We start from the raw sequence: 17,990 nt of genomic DNA, 5'->3' as shown, positions 1-17,990 counted from the left end.
ATTTCTTTTTTTTTTTTTTAATAAAAAAGCAAAGACTAACCCTTAACAGCCTTACTTTTTTCAAGTTTGTTATTTTACTTTGCACTTAATAACTTTTAAATGATGGCATTCTTTCTGGATGAGCATCAAATTCAGAAAGATTGCCTTTATTTACTGCTGAATTTATACTATTCTTTGAAAATACTTAAACTTACTGATTATAATCAAAGCTGACTTGCTGATTTTGATGACTTAATTTTATCATTTTAATTCTGATTAGTTTGGTTGGTGGAGATGGTCAATAGTGGAGTATTACTTTAAAGTAGTAATGCTGACACAGAAGATCAGATCTGTGGATTTTGTGAAAGCGTTTATCAAGACTGGATTAATGGTACAGACCTGCAGTCTCAACTTTTCAGGAGGCAGAGTTGGGAAGATTTTGGTTTGAGAACAGCCTAGGAACAGGTAATGTGACTCTATTTCTGGAAACAAGCCAGGTGTGCACAGCTCACATGACAGCTAGGCTGGAGATTCAAGTAGGAACTCAGTCGGAAGCCTGCTGTGGACCAAAATGTGAATTCTGTTTGAAAAAAAAAATACTTGGGCTAGGAAGTTGGCTTAGTGGTAGAGCACTTGCCTTGCATGCATGAGACCCTGGGTTCGATTCCTTAGCACCACATAAGAAAAAAGAAAAAAGCCGGAGGTGGCACTGTGGTAGAGCGCTAGCCTTGAGCTGAAGAGCTGAGGGACAACACCCAGGCCCAGAGTTCAGGCCCCACAACCGAACCCCCACCCCCCCAAAAAAAAATATTTGGGATAGCATGGAAGAAATGCTGGGTAACTCTTTTACTGCATTGTAACATTTGGCTTTTAAAATCTCTGCATCTTAAATGCTGAGGTATTTGTTGCCTTGCACATAATTATCAAAATTATAAGACATATATGTCTTCTCTATAAAGATTGTAGATTATTTTCTTTAACTCTTGGGTTATGTAAAATATTTTTTCTTTTCTGCATTAAAAAAAAAAAAGAAAATTCTCAGGGTGGGTATGGTAGCCTAGGCTCAGCTATTCAGGAGGCAGAGATTGGAAGGATATCAGTTCCATGCTAGCTTAGGCAAGAAGTAAGCTAACTCACCAATAAGCTAGTCATGATACATGACCTATAGTCCCAGCTACAGGGTGGTACAGGATTAAAGTCCAAAGCAAACAGTGAGACCTATAAAAAAATACATAAACATGAAAAAAAGGCTCAGGGAGGGGGATGGAGAGGAGAGGGATGGGGAAGTAGCATGACTCAAGTTAGAGGACTGCATTTAAACCCCAGTAATAACACACACACACACGCACATACACAGACAAGCACAACATAACACAGACACACATACTACACAGTTAAGTATTTTTCAAAGGTTATAATAACCTTTTCTCTTTTCCACTCACTTCCATTTAAGGTAGAAAATTAGCTATAGACCACAGAGAAATACTGTTCATGAAAAATTTTTGTTTATAGTGGTGCTGTGGCTCAAGTGGTAGAGCACTTGCTTTGAGGTGAAGAGCTCAGGGTCAGCGCCCAGGCTCCAGAGTTCAAGCCCCACAACCAACCAACCAAAAAAAAAAAAAAAAGTTCTTATTTATTTATTTTTAACTTAAAAAAAACAACCTCCAAGACATTTCATTTTTAGGGTGTTTTGCTATGAGAATATTTTCTAAATTGATTCATTAATTACTTCCTTTGCTATCTCCCAAACTTATAACTGGGATGTAGTGCTTCCTATTCCAGAGATTGTGATCTTATGTTGTGTCTTCCCTTAATTGTAACTTGTTGGATTTTCATGGTAGGCAGTGCGAATGACAAGCCAGTGACAGGAAGTTCCAGGTCTGACTCAGGTTGGATTGTCGTCTCACATCAGGTGACTGGGATTCCTTGGCTAGGCCTCTCTGTCACACTGCAGGTGGAAGAGTTGACATCTGTTGTATGAGCTCTTAGTTCTGAAGTTCAGCTCTTCTTGGCCTGTCCTTTAATTATTATTACTCACATTGTTACTGCATACTAGTTGGTTTTCTGAATCTCTTTGGTCATGGTAGCTGTATAATAACATTTCTTGTTTGGAATTTGGAGGGGATTTTTATAATTAGAAAGTGCTAGTTGCAATTGATTTTAAGTTCACAATATTAAAAGCATGATAAGCATTTGTGGGTGTGAAGTTTTGGCACCAGTTGGTTGCATTTTACAGTGGAAGGTTGTCCTCACCCAGAATAACTAGTTTATTCTCAGCATAGTCTTCAAGTATTTATTCTCAGCATAGTCTTCGAGTATAGAGATAAACGTATCTGCATATATACCTTTAGGAAAGAGTGTTTTTTTTAAGCTATCCTAATTTGGCTTCCTCTGAAACTGATAGATACCTATTTGTAAAGTGGTATATCTATATGTTTTTCTTTTAGATTATCATCTTGTTACCTGGTGTTGAACATACGGTCTTCTGCTTGTACATATGAATATATATGAAAATAATAAAGGTGGAGTTTTGTGAGAGACTTTTAGGTGAGCTTAGTGGTTTAGTTGGAGCTGATAATCATTTATACTGGAATTAATGAGGGAAAAAAGCTTGCTGTAACTTCACTGAATATTTTAAGCTTGTTCTTTTTTTTTTTTTTTTGTCAGTCGTGGGGCTTGAACTCTGGGCCTGGGCGCTGTCCCTCAGCTCTTCAGCTCAAGGCGAGCGCTCTACCACTTGAGCTACAGCGCCACTTCCGGTTTTCTGGTGGTTTATTGGAGATAGGAGTCTCACGGTCTTTCCTGCCCGGGCTGGCTTTGAACCGCGATCCTCAGATCTCAGCCTCCTGAGTAGCTAGGATTACAGGCGTGAGCCACCAGTGCCCGGCTTAAGCTTGTTCTTTAAAAAATTCACATATGTGTATGCATATATGTGTGTGACTAAATCCATTAAATTTCAGCAAATCTTCAATATGACTTCTTTCTTTTTCTCAAATAAATAAGCAAATACGGTAGTGAGGCAATGATTGGCTGGAGAATGGAAAGTAGTACATCCCAAGTTTTAATTTTCTGGTTTGTTTAACTCTGACAAGTATTAGAGAAATTAATTGGTGTACTATAACACAGTTATTTGTATGGTCATATGTTTGTCTTTGGAAAAACTGTCTATTAACAGCCTTTGTCTCATCTACCAGAAAGAAATTTGAGATACATTCATATAATAGGAATATAAAGTTGAAGAAAATAGACTTGTAGAGGAGTGCCTGTATTTGAGTGAATCATTTTTTGGGTTATGGACCATACAGAACTCAGTGGGTTTTTTAAATTTCCTTTGCTATCTGGTTTTACCTTTTTCCTGACCTTTTCATCAGTATTGTTTTCAGGGTATGTGTTTGGTATAATACATCAACAAAGGAAAAACATTAAGACTACTTCATAATAATGGTAGTATTTCTAAAAGTAAGCATTGGAAATTCTTCAAGTTGTTTTTCTCTACTGCATAATATTCTTTCATGTGTGTGAGTGATAGTTTTTAATCCATCAACTATGTTTGAATATTACTTTGTGGTTGCAAATAAACCTTAAATGAATAGCCTTATGTGAATGTATTCCACATTGTTGGAGATATGTCTTCAGGATAAATTTCTCAGAGTGTGGTTTCTGCTCGAAGGGGAAACCCATAAGCTCTTTTGTTATGTGTGCCAAGTTCTTTCTTGTGGTTGTAGTTTTGCATTCCTACCAGCGGTGTATGGAATGTTTCTTCACAGCCTCATCAACTGAGGGAAGATGAAGTTATAGCAATACTCTTAAGTGGTTAGGACAGATTTTAATCTGCAATACACGGTTCCAAAAAGAAGGAGGCCAGTCTAAGCTGAATTTAGCTCCCTTCTGTATAGGAGCTGTTATGAGAATACTTGCTAATTCAGTGATTTCTTAAAAACTATGGTTCTGGGACTTCAGTTGGTTCATACTGCATAGGTTGCTTTTCCTGATGAATACTTTAAAAAAAATACAGAAATGGAAATGGCTTCAGAAGAATTTTTTACTATTGAGTTTTTTCTATAAATATAATGATGGAAGAACATATCTCTAATTTTAATGAATTTGATTAATAATGGATCGTTTTAATTAATGTCGTGTTTTAAAAATTAGCTTGTGTTCATTTTCTTCAGCATGTTACACCAGACAGCTACATTCCCTGCCTGGCAGACCTGTGTAAAGCACTGTGGGAAGTTATGCTCAGCTACTACAGGACCATGGAGTGGCACGAAAAGCATGACAATGAGGATGCAACTACAGCTTCTGGTATGAAAGAATTGGACTATAACAATATGAACTATTCCTGGAGCAAGAGAAAAAGGAAAGGAAAATATCTTGAGAATTTTAGATATTAGTGATTACGGAGTAAATGTGAAAGACATGTTTTAGCTATACAAAGCTCCATTGTCTTTGGGGATTCATTGGCCTAAAGGACTTTTTTTTTTTTTTTTTTTTTTGGTGCTTGAACTCTGGGGCTTGAACTCAGACCCTGGGCACTGTCCCTGAGCTCTTTTTGCTCAAAACTAGCGACTAGCTCTCTTAGTACTTGAGTCACAGCTCCACTTCAGTTTTCTGGTGGTTAATTGGAGATGAGAGTCTCATGGACTTTCCTGCTTAGGCTGGCTTTGAACTGTGATCGTCACATTGCAGCCTCCCGAGAAGCTAGGATTGTAGACATGAGCCACTGATGCCTGGTTGGCCAAAGGACTTTTAAGTGGCTGTTAGTACAAGCTTATGGGAGAAGGTGCTATTGGCCTTAGGAGTGAATTATTTGGAAAGAACTTGTTTTAAGTGTGTGTGTATGTGTGTGTGTTGTGTGTGCGTGTGTGTGTGTTTGTATGTGTGTGTGTGTGTGTGTGTGTGTGTGTATGTGTGCTATTATGAACCAGGTAAGCCATCAGTCCATCCAAACTTACTATGAAATCCAAGATAAATGCTCATTGTTAATCTGTTTTACTAATGTTTAGGTTGTACTAATAAGGCTAGACTCTTAAGAATTTATAAGGCACCATGGCTTTGAACTGTGATCCTCAGATCTCAGCCTCCTGAGTTGCTAAGATTACAGGAGTGAGCTACCAGCACCCAGCTACAAAATAAAAGTTTAATCTTTGTCTTGATTCATAAAAGAATTATAAACACAGAAAGCAAAACAAAAAAGGAAAGTTCTATGGATGGATTTTCATTCACTGAGAAATATTGTCAGGGAGGGTAAAGGGAGAGAAGGAGGAGAAAAGAGAGGTAGTAGGCACTGAGCTAGGATTGCAGGCCAGCAGGATGCTGAGATGCAGCATCCACTTATTGTAGGGTATATTAAATAGGTAGGTTTCATTAGATAGCTGATGAAGAGAACATCACACACTATTCAGGCAGGAAAAATTTATTTACCAAACTGCTGCCCCCACCATGCATGGTGGAGAGGCACGGCTGAAAAGGAAGGGTGGACCCACCCCATGGCCAGGACTTATCTAGGCCATGGACAGGAAGAGGTGTGGCGACCCTCCTAAGGTCAGATGGGAGGCACGTGACCAGAGGTGGCCCAGGATGTGACCTAGCAGGAGGGGAAAGTGACTGCTTCCAGGACTGCTAGTTACCTAAGTAACAGATGCTGGGCGGAATCTTAGCCAAGAGGTAGGGAGATGTCCTGTGCAGACCTTACACTTACATCTGCAAAACCCTGGGTTCAAGGTTCAGTACTGAGAATAGAACCAGGCCAAATCAAAAGTGATATTCCTAGCTCTTTAAGGATCCAGTTTTTCAGAAAGTTGATCTAGATTTGGCACCTTTTATGTTTTCTTCTAGATGTGGATAGGATATATTTTTTTAGATAGTGTTAACAATATTTCAGCAACATTTTCTTTTCTAGTGCATCATTTAAGAGTAACCTGAAGGACAAGTTTCTAACAGAATTAGTATATAAATTAAGACTATAAGAATTCATAAATGTACTAAATTACTATGTATCAAAAATATTAAAAAGGAGTTAGAGGTCAATATATACATTCATCATGATAAAGCCTGTTTTCGCTTTAGGCAATTAGTATGCATTTCTTAGCGTACTCAATTCAACATAAAATGACTTTAGCCTTGCTTATTCAGTCTTCTTGGCTAAGATTCCTTAACTCTGATCTGTGTGTTTTGAGTATTCAGGTTCTCCCATTAGTCTCACAGTCCATTGATAGTTTTGAGGACTCTAAAAGTTAATTGTTCACTTTAAATTAATTCTTTGCTTTTTTTATTCACATAAAGGTATATCTCTTCAAATAAATACATTTTCTGTTATTATATTTTTTTTTATTCTTTTCAAAGTGGCAAAGAGTTTAATAAAAAGATAAAGTTACCATTAAAGGAAACTGTGGGCCCAAGCTAGGCAGCTTAAGATCCAATCTCTGTTGCTTTAAAGGGAAAACTTGATTTAAGGCAGATCATTAGTCTTAATTTGTTGAACTAGATAAGTTTGGAATATTTCTATAAAATGATGAATACTCTTATTGTAATTAATATACAAAAGTATTCATCATTACTTCATTGCAGGAACACATTTGTGTTCCTCTGGTTGATGTGAATATTAATTCATTATTGGATTATTTGATCTTATAATGCCCCAGTACCAGCGTGTTCACTTGTATTTCAACAAGCACTATGTGACCATTGATAACCTAGTCACTGAGACCCCACTACTGTGTTGGAATTCTTACTCCAGTCACACGAGTTAAGTGGTCTTAGGTATATTTAGCATTCCACTGGCTAACGTTATCAATCTTACCAAATGGGTTTAATTCTGGTGCCTATTTTTGACATTGTTTTGAATGTGTAAATATTTTATGTATTTATATTGTATGTATTTATGTATATTTTATGTATTTATGTATATTTTATATGTATTAAATATTTATATATGTATTATATTTATATACATATAAATGTATTATATATGTATATATGTATTATATATTTATATGTATTATATATTTATATATTTCATGTAGTTTACAAAAAGAGACTGCAAATGGCTATTAGTTGGTAAACTTACTGAATTAAAATCTAAAAATATATATCATCTTTTATTTTCAGAAGGGAGTAATATGATGGGTACTGAAGAAACTAATTTTGATCGTGGCTACATAAAAAAGAAGTTAGAACATGGACTTACACGAATATGGCAGGTTTGGTTTTTTTAAAAAAAATTATAAAAGCAGTAGAAATCTTCATGTCAAAGTTGCTTTACTAATTGAATTAAAAAGTTTTCTGTATTCTTTGTAGGTTTAGTCCTATGTTAGTTTTTCCTCAGAATGAGGCTACAATTTAATTGGAATTGAAATGACAGCATCTATGGTAGAATTTCTGTTAATGCAGTATATGTACTTTGAAATACCTAGCATTTCTTTTAGCTAGTCTCTAGTCATTGTGGCAACCTAATGGCATTACTGATACAAGAAAATCAGTTAAATGTAAGGTTGATGAGCCATCGTCACTGAAGAATTTGGTAAGCATTTCCAAGTTAATGGAAATCATCATGCTTTTAAGTATAGATAACTGTTTCAGCTTTAGAATATCTTTACCTCCTCACTGCTCAGTCCCCTCTTCATTCCCAGCCCTAATTCTCAGCTTGTCTAGAACAGAGATTTACATATTTTAGGAACTCATTGAGTTTACTAAATTGAAATTACAAGGCTAAATACAGTATAACTGAAAACATTAATTTTGAATAAGGAATTCTTTTTTGTTAAGATAGCCAGCAGGTAAAATTTGATGGAAATAGTAATGAATTGATTTGGGATGTTGTCACATACTCCACTACCGGGATGTAATATAATATATGCTATATTTTAAGTATTACAGTTGTTTCTTCTGTAAATGTAGAAATGTGTTCTTTTTTTGTTTGAGAGATAGTTTTCATTAGATTTAGTATTTGAAATTTTATTAATGTTGCAATTTTGCATATTATTTGTATACTTTATGATTATTTATGTGGTAATATTTAATACCTTATTTGCTATTTATGTTATTTTTACTTAGGTTTACTTATTTTCACTGTGCAGATGGTTAGCATTTTTATATCAAACTATTGCCTTTTGTAAGTTCTTATATGCTATCTTTAATCTTAAAAAACTCCATGTAATGTTCAGTTACAAATTCATCTGATAATTATAATCATATAATATTTAAACTACAAGCACTATTACATGGAACATTTAATGTGCTTTTTTTGTTGTTGGTCCTTAATGGTTTTTGTGGATAATTGATACATTACTAACATTATTTGCTTTAAATAAGGTTGATTAAAAACCCTATATCGATAACTCTATATAGACAGTACAAGTCTTCAAACATTACCTTGACTTTTATTCAATTTTTACAAAGCCTTAAAATTTTTTTATTGTACAGATACTATAAAAGGGGTTACAGTTATAGAAAGCCTTACTTTAAGCCCATAAGTTAATGCCAGGTATAGGTTGCTCAGACCTACTTAGGAGGTTCAAAGCCAGTCTGTGATACTCTTATTTCCAATAAACTACCCCAGAAAGGCTGGAAGTGGAGTTATGGCTCAGATGGTAGGGTACTAGCCTTTCACAAAATAAGTTCGGGGACAGAGGTACATGGGCTCTAAGTTCTAGCCCCAGGAGACACACACACACACACACACACACGCACACACACACGCACACGCACACACACACGCCATAAAACGTTATTACCTCTTATTCTATGTGAATTTTAGAAATCAGAAGAAAAGGTCTTGTGATTTTGGTTAGAGTTTCATTGAACCTGAACATTGATTTGGAAAATCAGCATCTTTATATTATTTGGTCTCCTGTCTGTTTCCATTACTCTCAATTTTTTAAAATTTTTTTCCAAGTTTCATTTGTATTTCATAAACAATTGTGTGTGTGTCTTTTACATCATATAGCATAGCATTTAATAGAACTTGGTTATATTGTAGTGAGATTCTTGTCATTACTATTTTGTATCTGATATTTATGAAACTGTCCCTGTAATATTGCCTTGAAAGTTATTGGCTGGTAGCTCAAATAGTTTTAGTTAAGAATGGAACAGAATTGTTGGAAGAATGAGTTATAAAAATAATGAGTTATATAAGTAATGAATGAGCTTTGAGACTAAGTCTGTCATCATTATTGTATACCAAGGATCATCCTTAGTTATGATGTCTAATCCAGTCCTCCCAACCCAGCATTCACACCTTTTTACTAAAGGGCTGACGATGGGACTCTAAACCTTGCTCTAAATCCTGGCTTATTCTCTCACAATCATCCAGTGCACAGCTTAACACATAGTGAATAACCACACTGACTATGTTATTAGTTTGCTTTGTCACCCTTTACAAGAAAAATTAGTAAGTGTAAGCAACTCAGAGGGAAAAAAAGAATGGAACACATTCTTGTCTTATCTTCATCTGTACCTAGAATAATTGGATCTAAGAGCTTATTTTCTATAGTTGAAGTTTTTGATTATCTTTTTTTGTTTTATAGGATGTTCAGCTAAAAGTAAAAACCTACTTGCTTGGAACTGATTTGTCTATATTCAAATACGATGATTTCATCTTTGTTTTGGATATAATAAGCAGGTAGTGTTTGAGATTTTTATCTTAATCTTTAGTTTGATTCATTCAACCATAATAATCACAGAAATGAGGAATTAATTAGTTATTATGTCTAACTTCTTCATGCAAATGAAGATAATTGTACACTCAAAACTAATTGTTGCTGGGTTGGCTTGTGAATATGCTAAGCAGTTTGAATTTTGTAATCTGTAGAGTTCTTTGCAATAAACAAGGTTTTATTGCTTGCTATCTTTGTACAAAGAACATCCAACTTCTTTGTGAGATATTTGCTGAAATTTACATAAACTTTTTGTCTAATTAGGTTGATGCAGGTTGGAGAAGAATTTTGTGGTAGCAAATCTGAAGTTTTACAAGAGTCTATTAGAAAACAGAGTGTCAATTATTTCAAGAACTATCATAGGTAAGAATTCTAATGCAATATGAATAAATTTAGGTAATGAGAATACTTTAGGCTTATGTTTACTGTTACAGCATTGTTTTAAAACCATAGTGTTTATACTTAAATATGTTCTTCCTAGCCCTTTTCATGAAGCTAAAAAGGTTTCATCTAATATATGATAAAACATTCTTACTTATTCATTGAAAATCTTAGTATATTTTTGTCTTGCAGGCTTAAAGTACTGAACTAAAGTTTGAATGTATTTCTTTAGGACTAAAGAAAGTAATCACTACATCATAGTTTACTGAAAGAATTTGGCCTCTGTGTCATGCCATAGAGATTGTAATCAGTGACGTATCCTCTTCTTAGTCTTTGGTGTAAGAAGTATTTTAGATTAGAAGATGTAATACTCCCAAGAGTCTAGATGCAAAGCCAAGATTGTGTGCTCTGTTATTTTGCAAAACCATCACTGTTGACTTTAAAAAGGATGATAGGAATGGTTTTGGTGGAGGAAGGTGGGAAGGGATACTTATATATCAGAGTGACTACTTGTTTAAACCAGTGTTCAACTGAGAGAAAGCCACCATATTAGATCCTTACTGATAGAAACCAGATTCAGAGCTATATTTAAAAAGAGTATATTCTGTCATATTTTGACATATATTTTGTTGTTTGAGTAACAGTTTACTTTTTATTCTAAACCTTTACTTTTGTTATTGTTATTTTGGTGTCAGAGAGTGAAAATGTGAAATTCTCCTTTTTCTCTTTGTTCACAGTTAATACCTGCTCACAGTGATAATATGCTATATCAGGGAAGAGATTATTGGCCATCAAACCATTGATTAATCATTTGTTAAATATATTTGGGTACAGATGTGATGAAATATAGATCAAGTGTGTTTTCATTTTCTTAAAAATGTTTAAATGTGGACTGGAAATGTGGCTTAGTGGTGGAGTGCTTGCCTAGCATGCATAAGGCCTTGGGTTCAATTACTCTGTACTGTACCACATAAGTAAAATACATAAAATTAAAAAAGGTTAAAAAATGTTTACATGTACATACACTTTGTTTCGTGGTACTCTCCTACCAAGTAGAGGTCTTGAGAATGAAATCGTTTTTGAACCAAATTATTCATGTGTTAAGTACATAGTTAGGTGATTATTATTAAGATACAGGCATAAAAAAGGTAGAAAAAAGCAGTTTACTTTTTGGAGGAATATCATCTATTTAGGAATTCTATTCATGTTATGCATGGCAGTTTTATAAAATGTGGCATGTCATATTTTCTGAACAATCTTTCAGAATTATCAGTTTTATTCCAACTTTATGTTCATGTACTCATAGATTATATACACCCCAACCTACCATTCTTTCGCTAGAAATTACAAAACTTTAAAAAGCACAATATTCCAATTTCAACAATAATGACATAGAAATTATATAGCAATGTGTAATTGTCAAAACATTCTAGTTATAGAATGTGCATCAGATTTGTAATTACTGTAATTTTCAATGTTTATCAAATGTTTTCAAAGACCCTAAAAGTACATCGACAGATGTACCTATCTTTTTAACGAGAAAAAATTCTGTTGATATACAAAAGGTTTTTCCTTTCAGAAAATGTTGGAAAAAAAATAACACCCTCTTTTCTCCTCAGCACAAAAACAACAAATATCAGGTCTAAATAGCTAGAAACTATAAATGTTAACTTACTTATAAAAAATACCTACAGGTGTGATCATGTTAAGTTTGTGAGGAGATGCTAAAGAGGTTGTTGAATGGTAGAACACATACAAGATTCAGGTTCCATCCTTAGCACATAAAATGTACACTTTCTTTATTGTATTGGTGATAAAAAGAGGGGCTAGTTACATAACTAAGGTAATGAGTAGTACATTTATTTTTGAACAGTGTTAACACTTTGCCTCATTTTTCTGGTTTTCCCTCCCCTCTGACTTCCTTCCCCCCAAGTTGTAAAGTTAATTTCCAACATAATGTCTAGTGACCATCACTGTTACATTGTCCTGCCATTTCTGTGATTCCCTTTCCCTTCCCCAAATCTGATAAACTTACATACAAGGGTACAGAAATAAAAAATAGTGACAATGGGGCATAAACCAAAGGGAAGACAATAAAGAAACAAGAAATAATAACAGTGCTGGCAGGGATGTGGCCAAAGGGAAGGCTACTACACTGTTGGTGGGAATGTAAACTTGTTTAACCACTCTGGAAAGCAGTATGGAAATACCTCAAAAGACTAAACCTAGAGCTCCCTTATGACCCAGCAATCTCATTCTTGGACATTTATCCAAATGACCACAAAAAAGACCACACTGAAGCTACCAGCAAAGCCATGTTCATTGCAGCATATTTGCCATAGCTAAGGTATGAAACCAACCCAGATGCCCCTCAGTAGATGAATGGATCAAGAAAATGTGTCATATATACTTAATGAAATTCTGTGCTGTCATTAGAAAGAATGACATCACCCCATTCATAAGGAAATAGAAAGACTTGAAAAAAAATATTAAGTGAAGCAAGCCAGACCCAAAGAAACACAGGTTGCCTGGTTTCCCTCATTTGTAATAACTAGAACATGTCTAGGATATTCTTAGCAGGGGATCACAATAGCTCAATAGCTAGGTGAATATGACCATATAAAATGAAGCTTATCAAAATGAACTCCAAGAAATGGAACTGAGGTTTTTTTTTTAAAAAAACCATACACTTTTAAGACGGTATCTTCTGTATTAGCTGGATGGATCCTAAATGCCATCAGAAATAAAGGAAGGCAATAGGAGGTTTACATAGGCAGTGAGAAAAAGCTGTACATGCAGTGGAAAAGGCCACATGAGGCACAATTTGCAGTTTCATGTCTGAAGATCTAGAATACCACCAGCTGCCAAAGCCTATAAAGGGCGTAATTGAATGTATTCTTCCCTCAAGTGTAGTAGAGTACAGACTCCCAACTCCTTGATTTCAATTCATTGATACAGAATTTTGGATTGTTGGCCTCCAGAACTGTAAATCATTCTGATATGATAATTCAATTCTTTTGTTTCTTTTTATTGTCATTTTTGAAATATCTATTTGATATATCTATCTCTATTTTATTTAACTTATAATCCGTGTATAATGGCCTCAATATTTTGGGACATTCTTAGTTTTTATACACTCATCTACTCATTTCTCCTTTATTTTAAGGTGTTTGTATTTTAAAATAGTCTAGATTTTGTTTTTTAACATAGTAGTAACACCTTGTGGTAGGAAAGACAAGAAAAGGACAGGTACTGGCTGTTATCAATTATCTTTCTTGGTCTGCTTTTGAAATGTGCTGATTACTGAGCATAGATAATGGCAGCAATAGCATTAGGGAAAGAAAAAGGTCAATATGACATTAGTGATTAGTGGACTGTCAGGTACAGATATGCCTTACCTGCTAGTTCAGTTTTATAATGAGATAGACATTGACCTAAAGGTGTCCAGAAAGTGATACTGACATTGATATTGTAGCTTAGTAAATATGGTTTAGATCTGTGGTGTTCAGTATGACCATCTTATATAATTTGTAAATTATTTTTCTTTTTGACATTGAAATATTATTAGCGATGAATATTTTAAGCAAAAAAGGTGCTAATAAGCTTTAAATTTAGCCCCTTAGTAAAAATGCCATTTCAGACATTCTTTTGCAATACAGTAAAAATATTCACGTAAGGAAATATTTAATAATTTTCCTCTTAAGGATTATAAGATATTAATGAGTTAAAAACAATAAACTTTTGTTACTGTGTTCATCTCAGTGGTTTCTCAGAGTTGATTATGATCATGATGATAAATCTGTAATTGGACTGTGCTCTATTTCTTCAATTCTAATTTGTAAAGTTTTCCTTTTCTTTTTGAAGAACACGACTTGATGAACTCAGAATGTTCTTAGAGAATGAGACTTGGGAGCTTTGTCCTGTGAAGTCAAATTTCAGCATCTTGCAGCTTCATGTAAGTTTTTTCTTATGAACAAATAAATATTTTTAATCTTTTAAATTTTTTTAAATAAAAAATCTTTTTAATATTTTAAAATAAAAGACAGATATGTCGAGTCATTTATAAAGCAGTCAGATGACTGAACAATGCCGATTCTGCCTTCCTTGAATGCTTTTAATGGCAAGCCCCTCCTATGAGAATTTCCTTTTATAGTTATGAAAAAAATCTGTTTTTACAAATTTCATTTACATGCCTTAGGAAAACTCTTTTGCCTAGGGGGAGTTAACACTTAAAATGGTTTTTTGTTTTTTTTGAATTCTGCTAAATTACAAATTTTCAGAAAGTTATGCTATTTTAATAGTTTAATAAGAATGTTTATTACAATGCTTATTTGTAATAGCTTAAAGGGACTAATGGGTGTCAAAGTTTTACTACAATTCCTAAATCTGCCTGTAATGAGCAAATGCCTGAAAAATAAGAAACACCATTATATTTTTAACTGATTTTTATTTTGAGTTCAATTAACAGAGTAAATAGTAAATGAAAAAGTCTTCAATTGGTGTGATTTTATTTTGATTGAAATGCATTGCTGATATGTTCTCCAAATCTACAAATTCTAAGTTAATGTTAATTTTAGATTAATATCTGTTTAAGTACTTTACTCCAAGTTCTATTTAATCATTATATTACATGTGCATATTTACACACATAGTTGGTAAAATTGTAACCTCTCTTAAGCAGTATGTGGAAACATTTCTGTTCTGGTGAATCTTATTTTCTTCAAAGAAGTTAATTTGGAGATCTCTTTTAAGTATAGAAAAATATTAATTAAATTTTTTGATAAGTTTTCCCAGTGTATATCTACATTTTGGGAGACCTGTGTGTTTGTTTTTTGCCTTTGAGGAAAATGCCTATCCGGGAATACATAATTTAGGTTTTTTTGATAGTGCTTATTTGCTTATGTTCATATTTTATAATAGCTCTTATCTAGTTCTGTCATGTTTAGTCTTAATTTGGAAATAGTAAAAAGACTGAAACATGTTGGTTAATCTGTGCTGAAAGGCAACATAATTATCATTAATTTTTAATTACAAATACTTAAAAATAATTCCTTAATGTTACTTAGAATTCTAAGTTAATGTTAATTGTAGAATATCTAATATCTGTTTAAATACTTTATTCCACGTTCTATTTAATCATTATATTATGTGTGCATATTTTGTAAGCCAACCTCTTCTAAGCAGTATGTTGAAACATTCCTATTCAGGTGAACATCATTTTCTCCAAAGAAGTTAATTTGGAAATCTCTTTTAGAAAAAATATTAATTAAAATTTTTACCACTTTGGAAAGTAGTATGGAGGTTCCTCAAAAGACTCTACATAGAGCTCCCCTATGACCCAGCAATCCCACTTTTGGGCATTTACCCACATGATCACAAACAAGACTATACTAAAGCTACCAGCACAATTATGTTTATTGCACAATTATCTACCATAGCTAAGATATGGAACCAATCCAGATGCCCCTCAGTAGATGGATGGATCAAGAAAATGTGGCATTTATACACAATGGAATTCTATGCCTCCATCAGAAAGAATGACATTGCCCCAATTGTTAGAAAATGGAAAGATTGGAAAAGATTATATTAAGTGAAGTAAGCCAGGCCCATAGGACATAGGAACATAGGTTCCATGGTTTCCCTTATTTGCAATAACTAGTATATGTCTGAGACAAGCAGAAAAGGTCAGATAAGATGATGTTAGGCGAAATGAACCCCAAGATAAGGACACAAGTGGTTTTGTTCTTTCTTGCTATTGTTTCTAACATATTTATAAGGTATGATGTGATTTTTTTTGTTGCTTTGTATGTCCCACCCCCCACGGTATAACCCCTGTATTTGATGTTGGTATAATTTGGGGAGCGGAAAGGAAAAAACATTATTTAAATAGGGATACAGGTGGACCCATTGCCACAATGAGATGTATGAGTTGCTATGTCAAAAAGCAAACTTTACAACTTTGGTGGGGGAAGGAGTGGGCCGGGGTGTAATCATGGAGATGGGATGATAGGGGAAAAACAAAGGAGGAGGTAACAGTGCTTGATAAGAAATGTACTCATTACCTTGTTCATGTAATTGTAACCCCTCTGTATGATATTTTCACAATAAAAAATTTATTAAAAAAAGAAAAATACTAATGAAAATTTTTGATAAGTTTTCCCACCAATAGTTTTATAATTTAAATTATTTTTAGAGATTGTTTCAACGATTTCATTAATTAGACATATAATCTTCTACTTGGTCCTTAATTTCTCTAGATCATAAATTTTGGTATCTGTATAGAATATCTTAAATGATTTATGAGTAAGCCAAGTGCTTGGTTTAACAATTCATTTTTATACATGATTTTAGTCTGCTTATAAGACTTTTGCTGTTTAAAATTTTTTAGAAAATAGCCTTTACATTTCATATTATTTTCACAAACTTTTCTTAAAAGTTCTTTAAAGTAAACTAAAAGTAGTTCAAAGCAGATAACACTGATTTAAGTGATGTCATGGACTGAGTTAGCTCTAGCAAAACCTTTAAACATGGATTACCAAAACTGTGGTTTCATAGAGCTTGTAAGATTGACTTACCTGAAGATCATGATTTTCTTTCTACTTACTCTACATTGGCAGGATATGTTTATGTACTTGAAGTTTATTGTTGTTGCTATAATGTATTTGGCTCCTTTTTCAATGTTTAGGAATTTAAATTCATGGAACAATCCCGATCCCCATCAGTTTCACCTAGTAAGCAGCCAGTGTCAAGTTCTTCAAAAGCAGCAACTCTGTTTGAGCAGTACTGTAGTGGTGGGAATCCATTTGAAATTCAAGCCAACCACAAAGATGAAGAAACAGAAGATGTCTTGGCTTCTAATGGAGTATGTTATATGGTGTATTTAGTGCCATGTATTTCCTATTTCTGTCCTTTTTGTTGGTGACTTCACTGTTCATAGAGTTCCATTTTAATGAAGTGCAGAAGTGCTCTTTAGTGTTCCCCAGTGCAAGAAGGCTTTGATGTATCTTATGGAGAAATGGTTGTACTAGACAAGCTTTACTTGGGCATGAATTATACTGCTGTTGGGCATGGGTTCAGTGTTGATGCATGATGAATATTGTTACCAGAGGATCACTGGAATCTGATAGCAACAATAGTTCAGTATTTGCCAACTCAGTGTTCACAGTAACTTCATAGAAAAGGACACTTGTTTATAGTACAAGACCCAAATCAAGAAGGCAGATCATTGCTTTGCCTTCAGGTGGGAATGTTCATGTTGGATGACATGTCCATGAATGACTTGAAGAATAGGTATCTAAGGATGGGTTTGGGGATATAACAGATAAATCTTAATGTATCAACGAGTTTGAAAATATTGAATCCTTAAACAGAGAATACGAACAATACTGTGTAATCATGAAGCTCTGTTTCTATAACCAAGAAAAGCTAGTTTGTGTTGAACTTTGTGTGATATTAAGAATTTTGCTCATAACTGTAGGAGAAAGCTTACAGTGATTTTTATTTTACAATTATTCACTTATGACCTGATCTTTCCAGGTATAAAGTAAGACCTTGAGAATCTGGAACCACATCTAAATATAGCTCAATAGATTAGTGGATTTTATTAATAGATTCTCAAGAAGTAGTTGTTGAATTATGACAAGCTTCTTTCCATCTTGTCATTGTACTGTTTTTGTTCAACTGTCATATGGAGATAAACATCATTAAAGAATTAATTTTTGGGATTCAGTGAAATAATTTGGGAAGTAACGTGGCTCATTGCTTAATCAAAACCTCAATGAATGTTAGCCACTGTTGAATTATGTTAATCCATTACATCAATGATGATGATATTGCTACTATTGCTCCTTTTGGTCTAGTATGGATTTCACTGTTTTCCCTTTCTGGCGTAGGTCATGATGCATGAGAGTTAGGGAAATGTTACCAAGGCACCTTTCTCTCAAAAGCAATCAGCATGGCTATTAATGTAACAGT

At 33.9% G+C, this 17,990-nt stretch overlaps 1 protein-coding gene across 3 annotated transcripts in view; it reads left to right on the top strand.

Annotated features, from left to right (window-relative positions):
* The window catches only part of Vps50 (VPS50 subunit of EARP/GARPII complex), a 103,056-nt gene that overhangs the window by 46,043 nt on the left and 39,023 nt on the right, over positions 1-17,990 (top strand). For 2 of the 3 annotated variants that reach the window (XM_042684494.1, XM_042684493.1), the window contains 6 exons: positions 4,152-4,284; positions 7,090-7,181; positions 9,507-9,601; positions 9,900-9,998; positions 13,881-13,971; positions 16,702-16,878. In XM_042684494.1, the coding sequence (XP_042540428.1) occupies positions 4,152-4,284; positions 7,090-7,181; positions 9,507-9,601; positions 9,900-9,998; positions 13,881-13,971; positions 16,702-16,878 (687 nt within the window). Of the gene's footprint in view, positions 1-4,151; positions 4,285-7,089; positions 7,182-9,506; positions 9,602-9,899; positions 9,999-13,880; positions 13,972-16,701; positions 16,879-17,990 lie in introns of those variants that run through there. The other variant, XM_042684495.1, reaches the window with a different exon arrangement.

Source organism: Dipodomys spectabilis, unplaced genomic scaffold (assembly GCF_019054845.1).
Source record: "Dipodomys spectabilis isolate Male_0828 unplaced genomic scaffold, ASM1905484v1 ptg000089l, whole genome shotgun sequence".
Taxonomy (NCBI): domain Eukaryota; kingdom Metazoa; phylum Chordata; class Mammalia; order Rodentia; family Heteromyidae; genus Dipodomys; species Dipodomys spectabilis.
The sequence above is the reverse complement of the archived record's forward strand: the minus strand, read 5'-3'. Positions and strand labels throughout refer to the sequence as shown.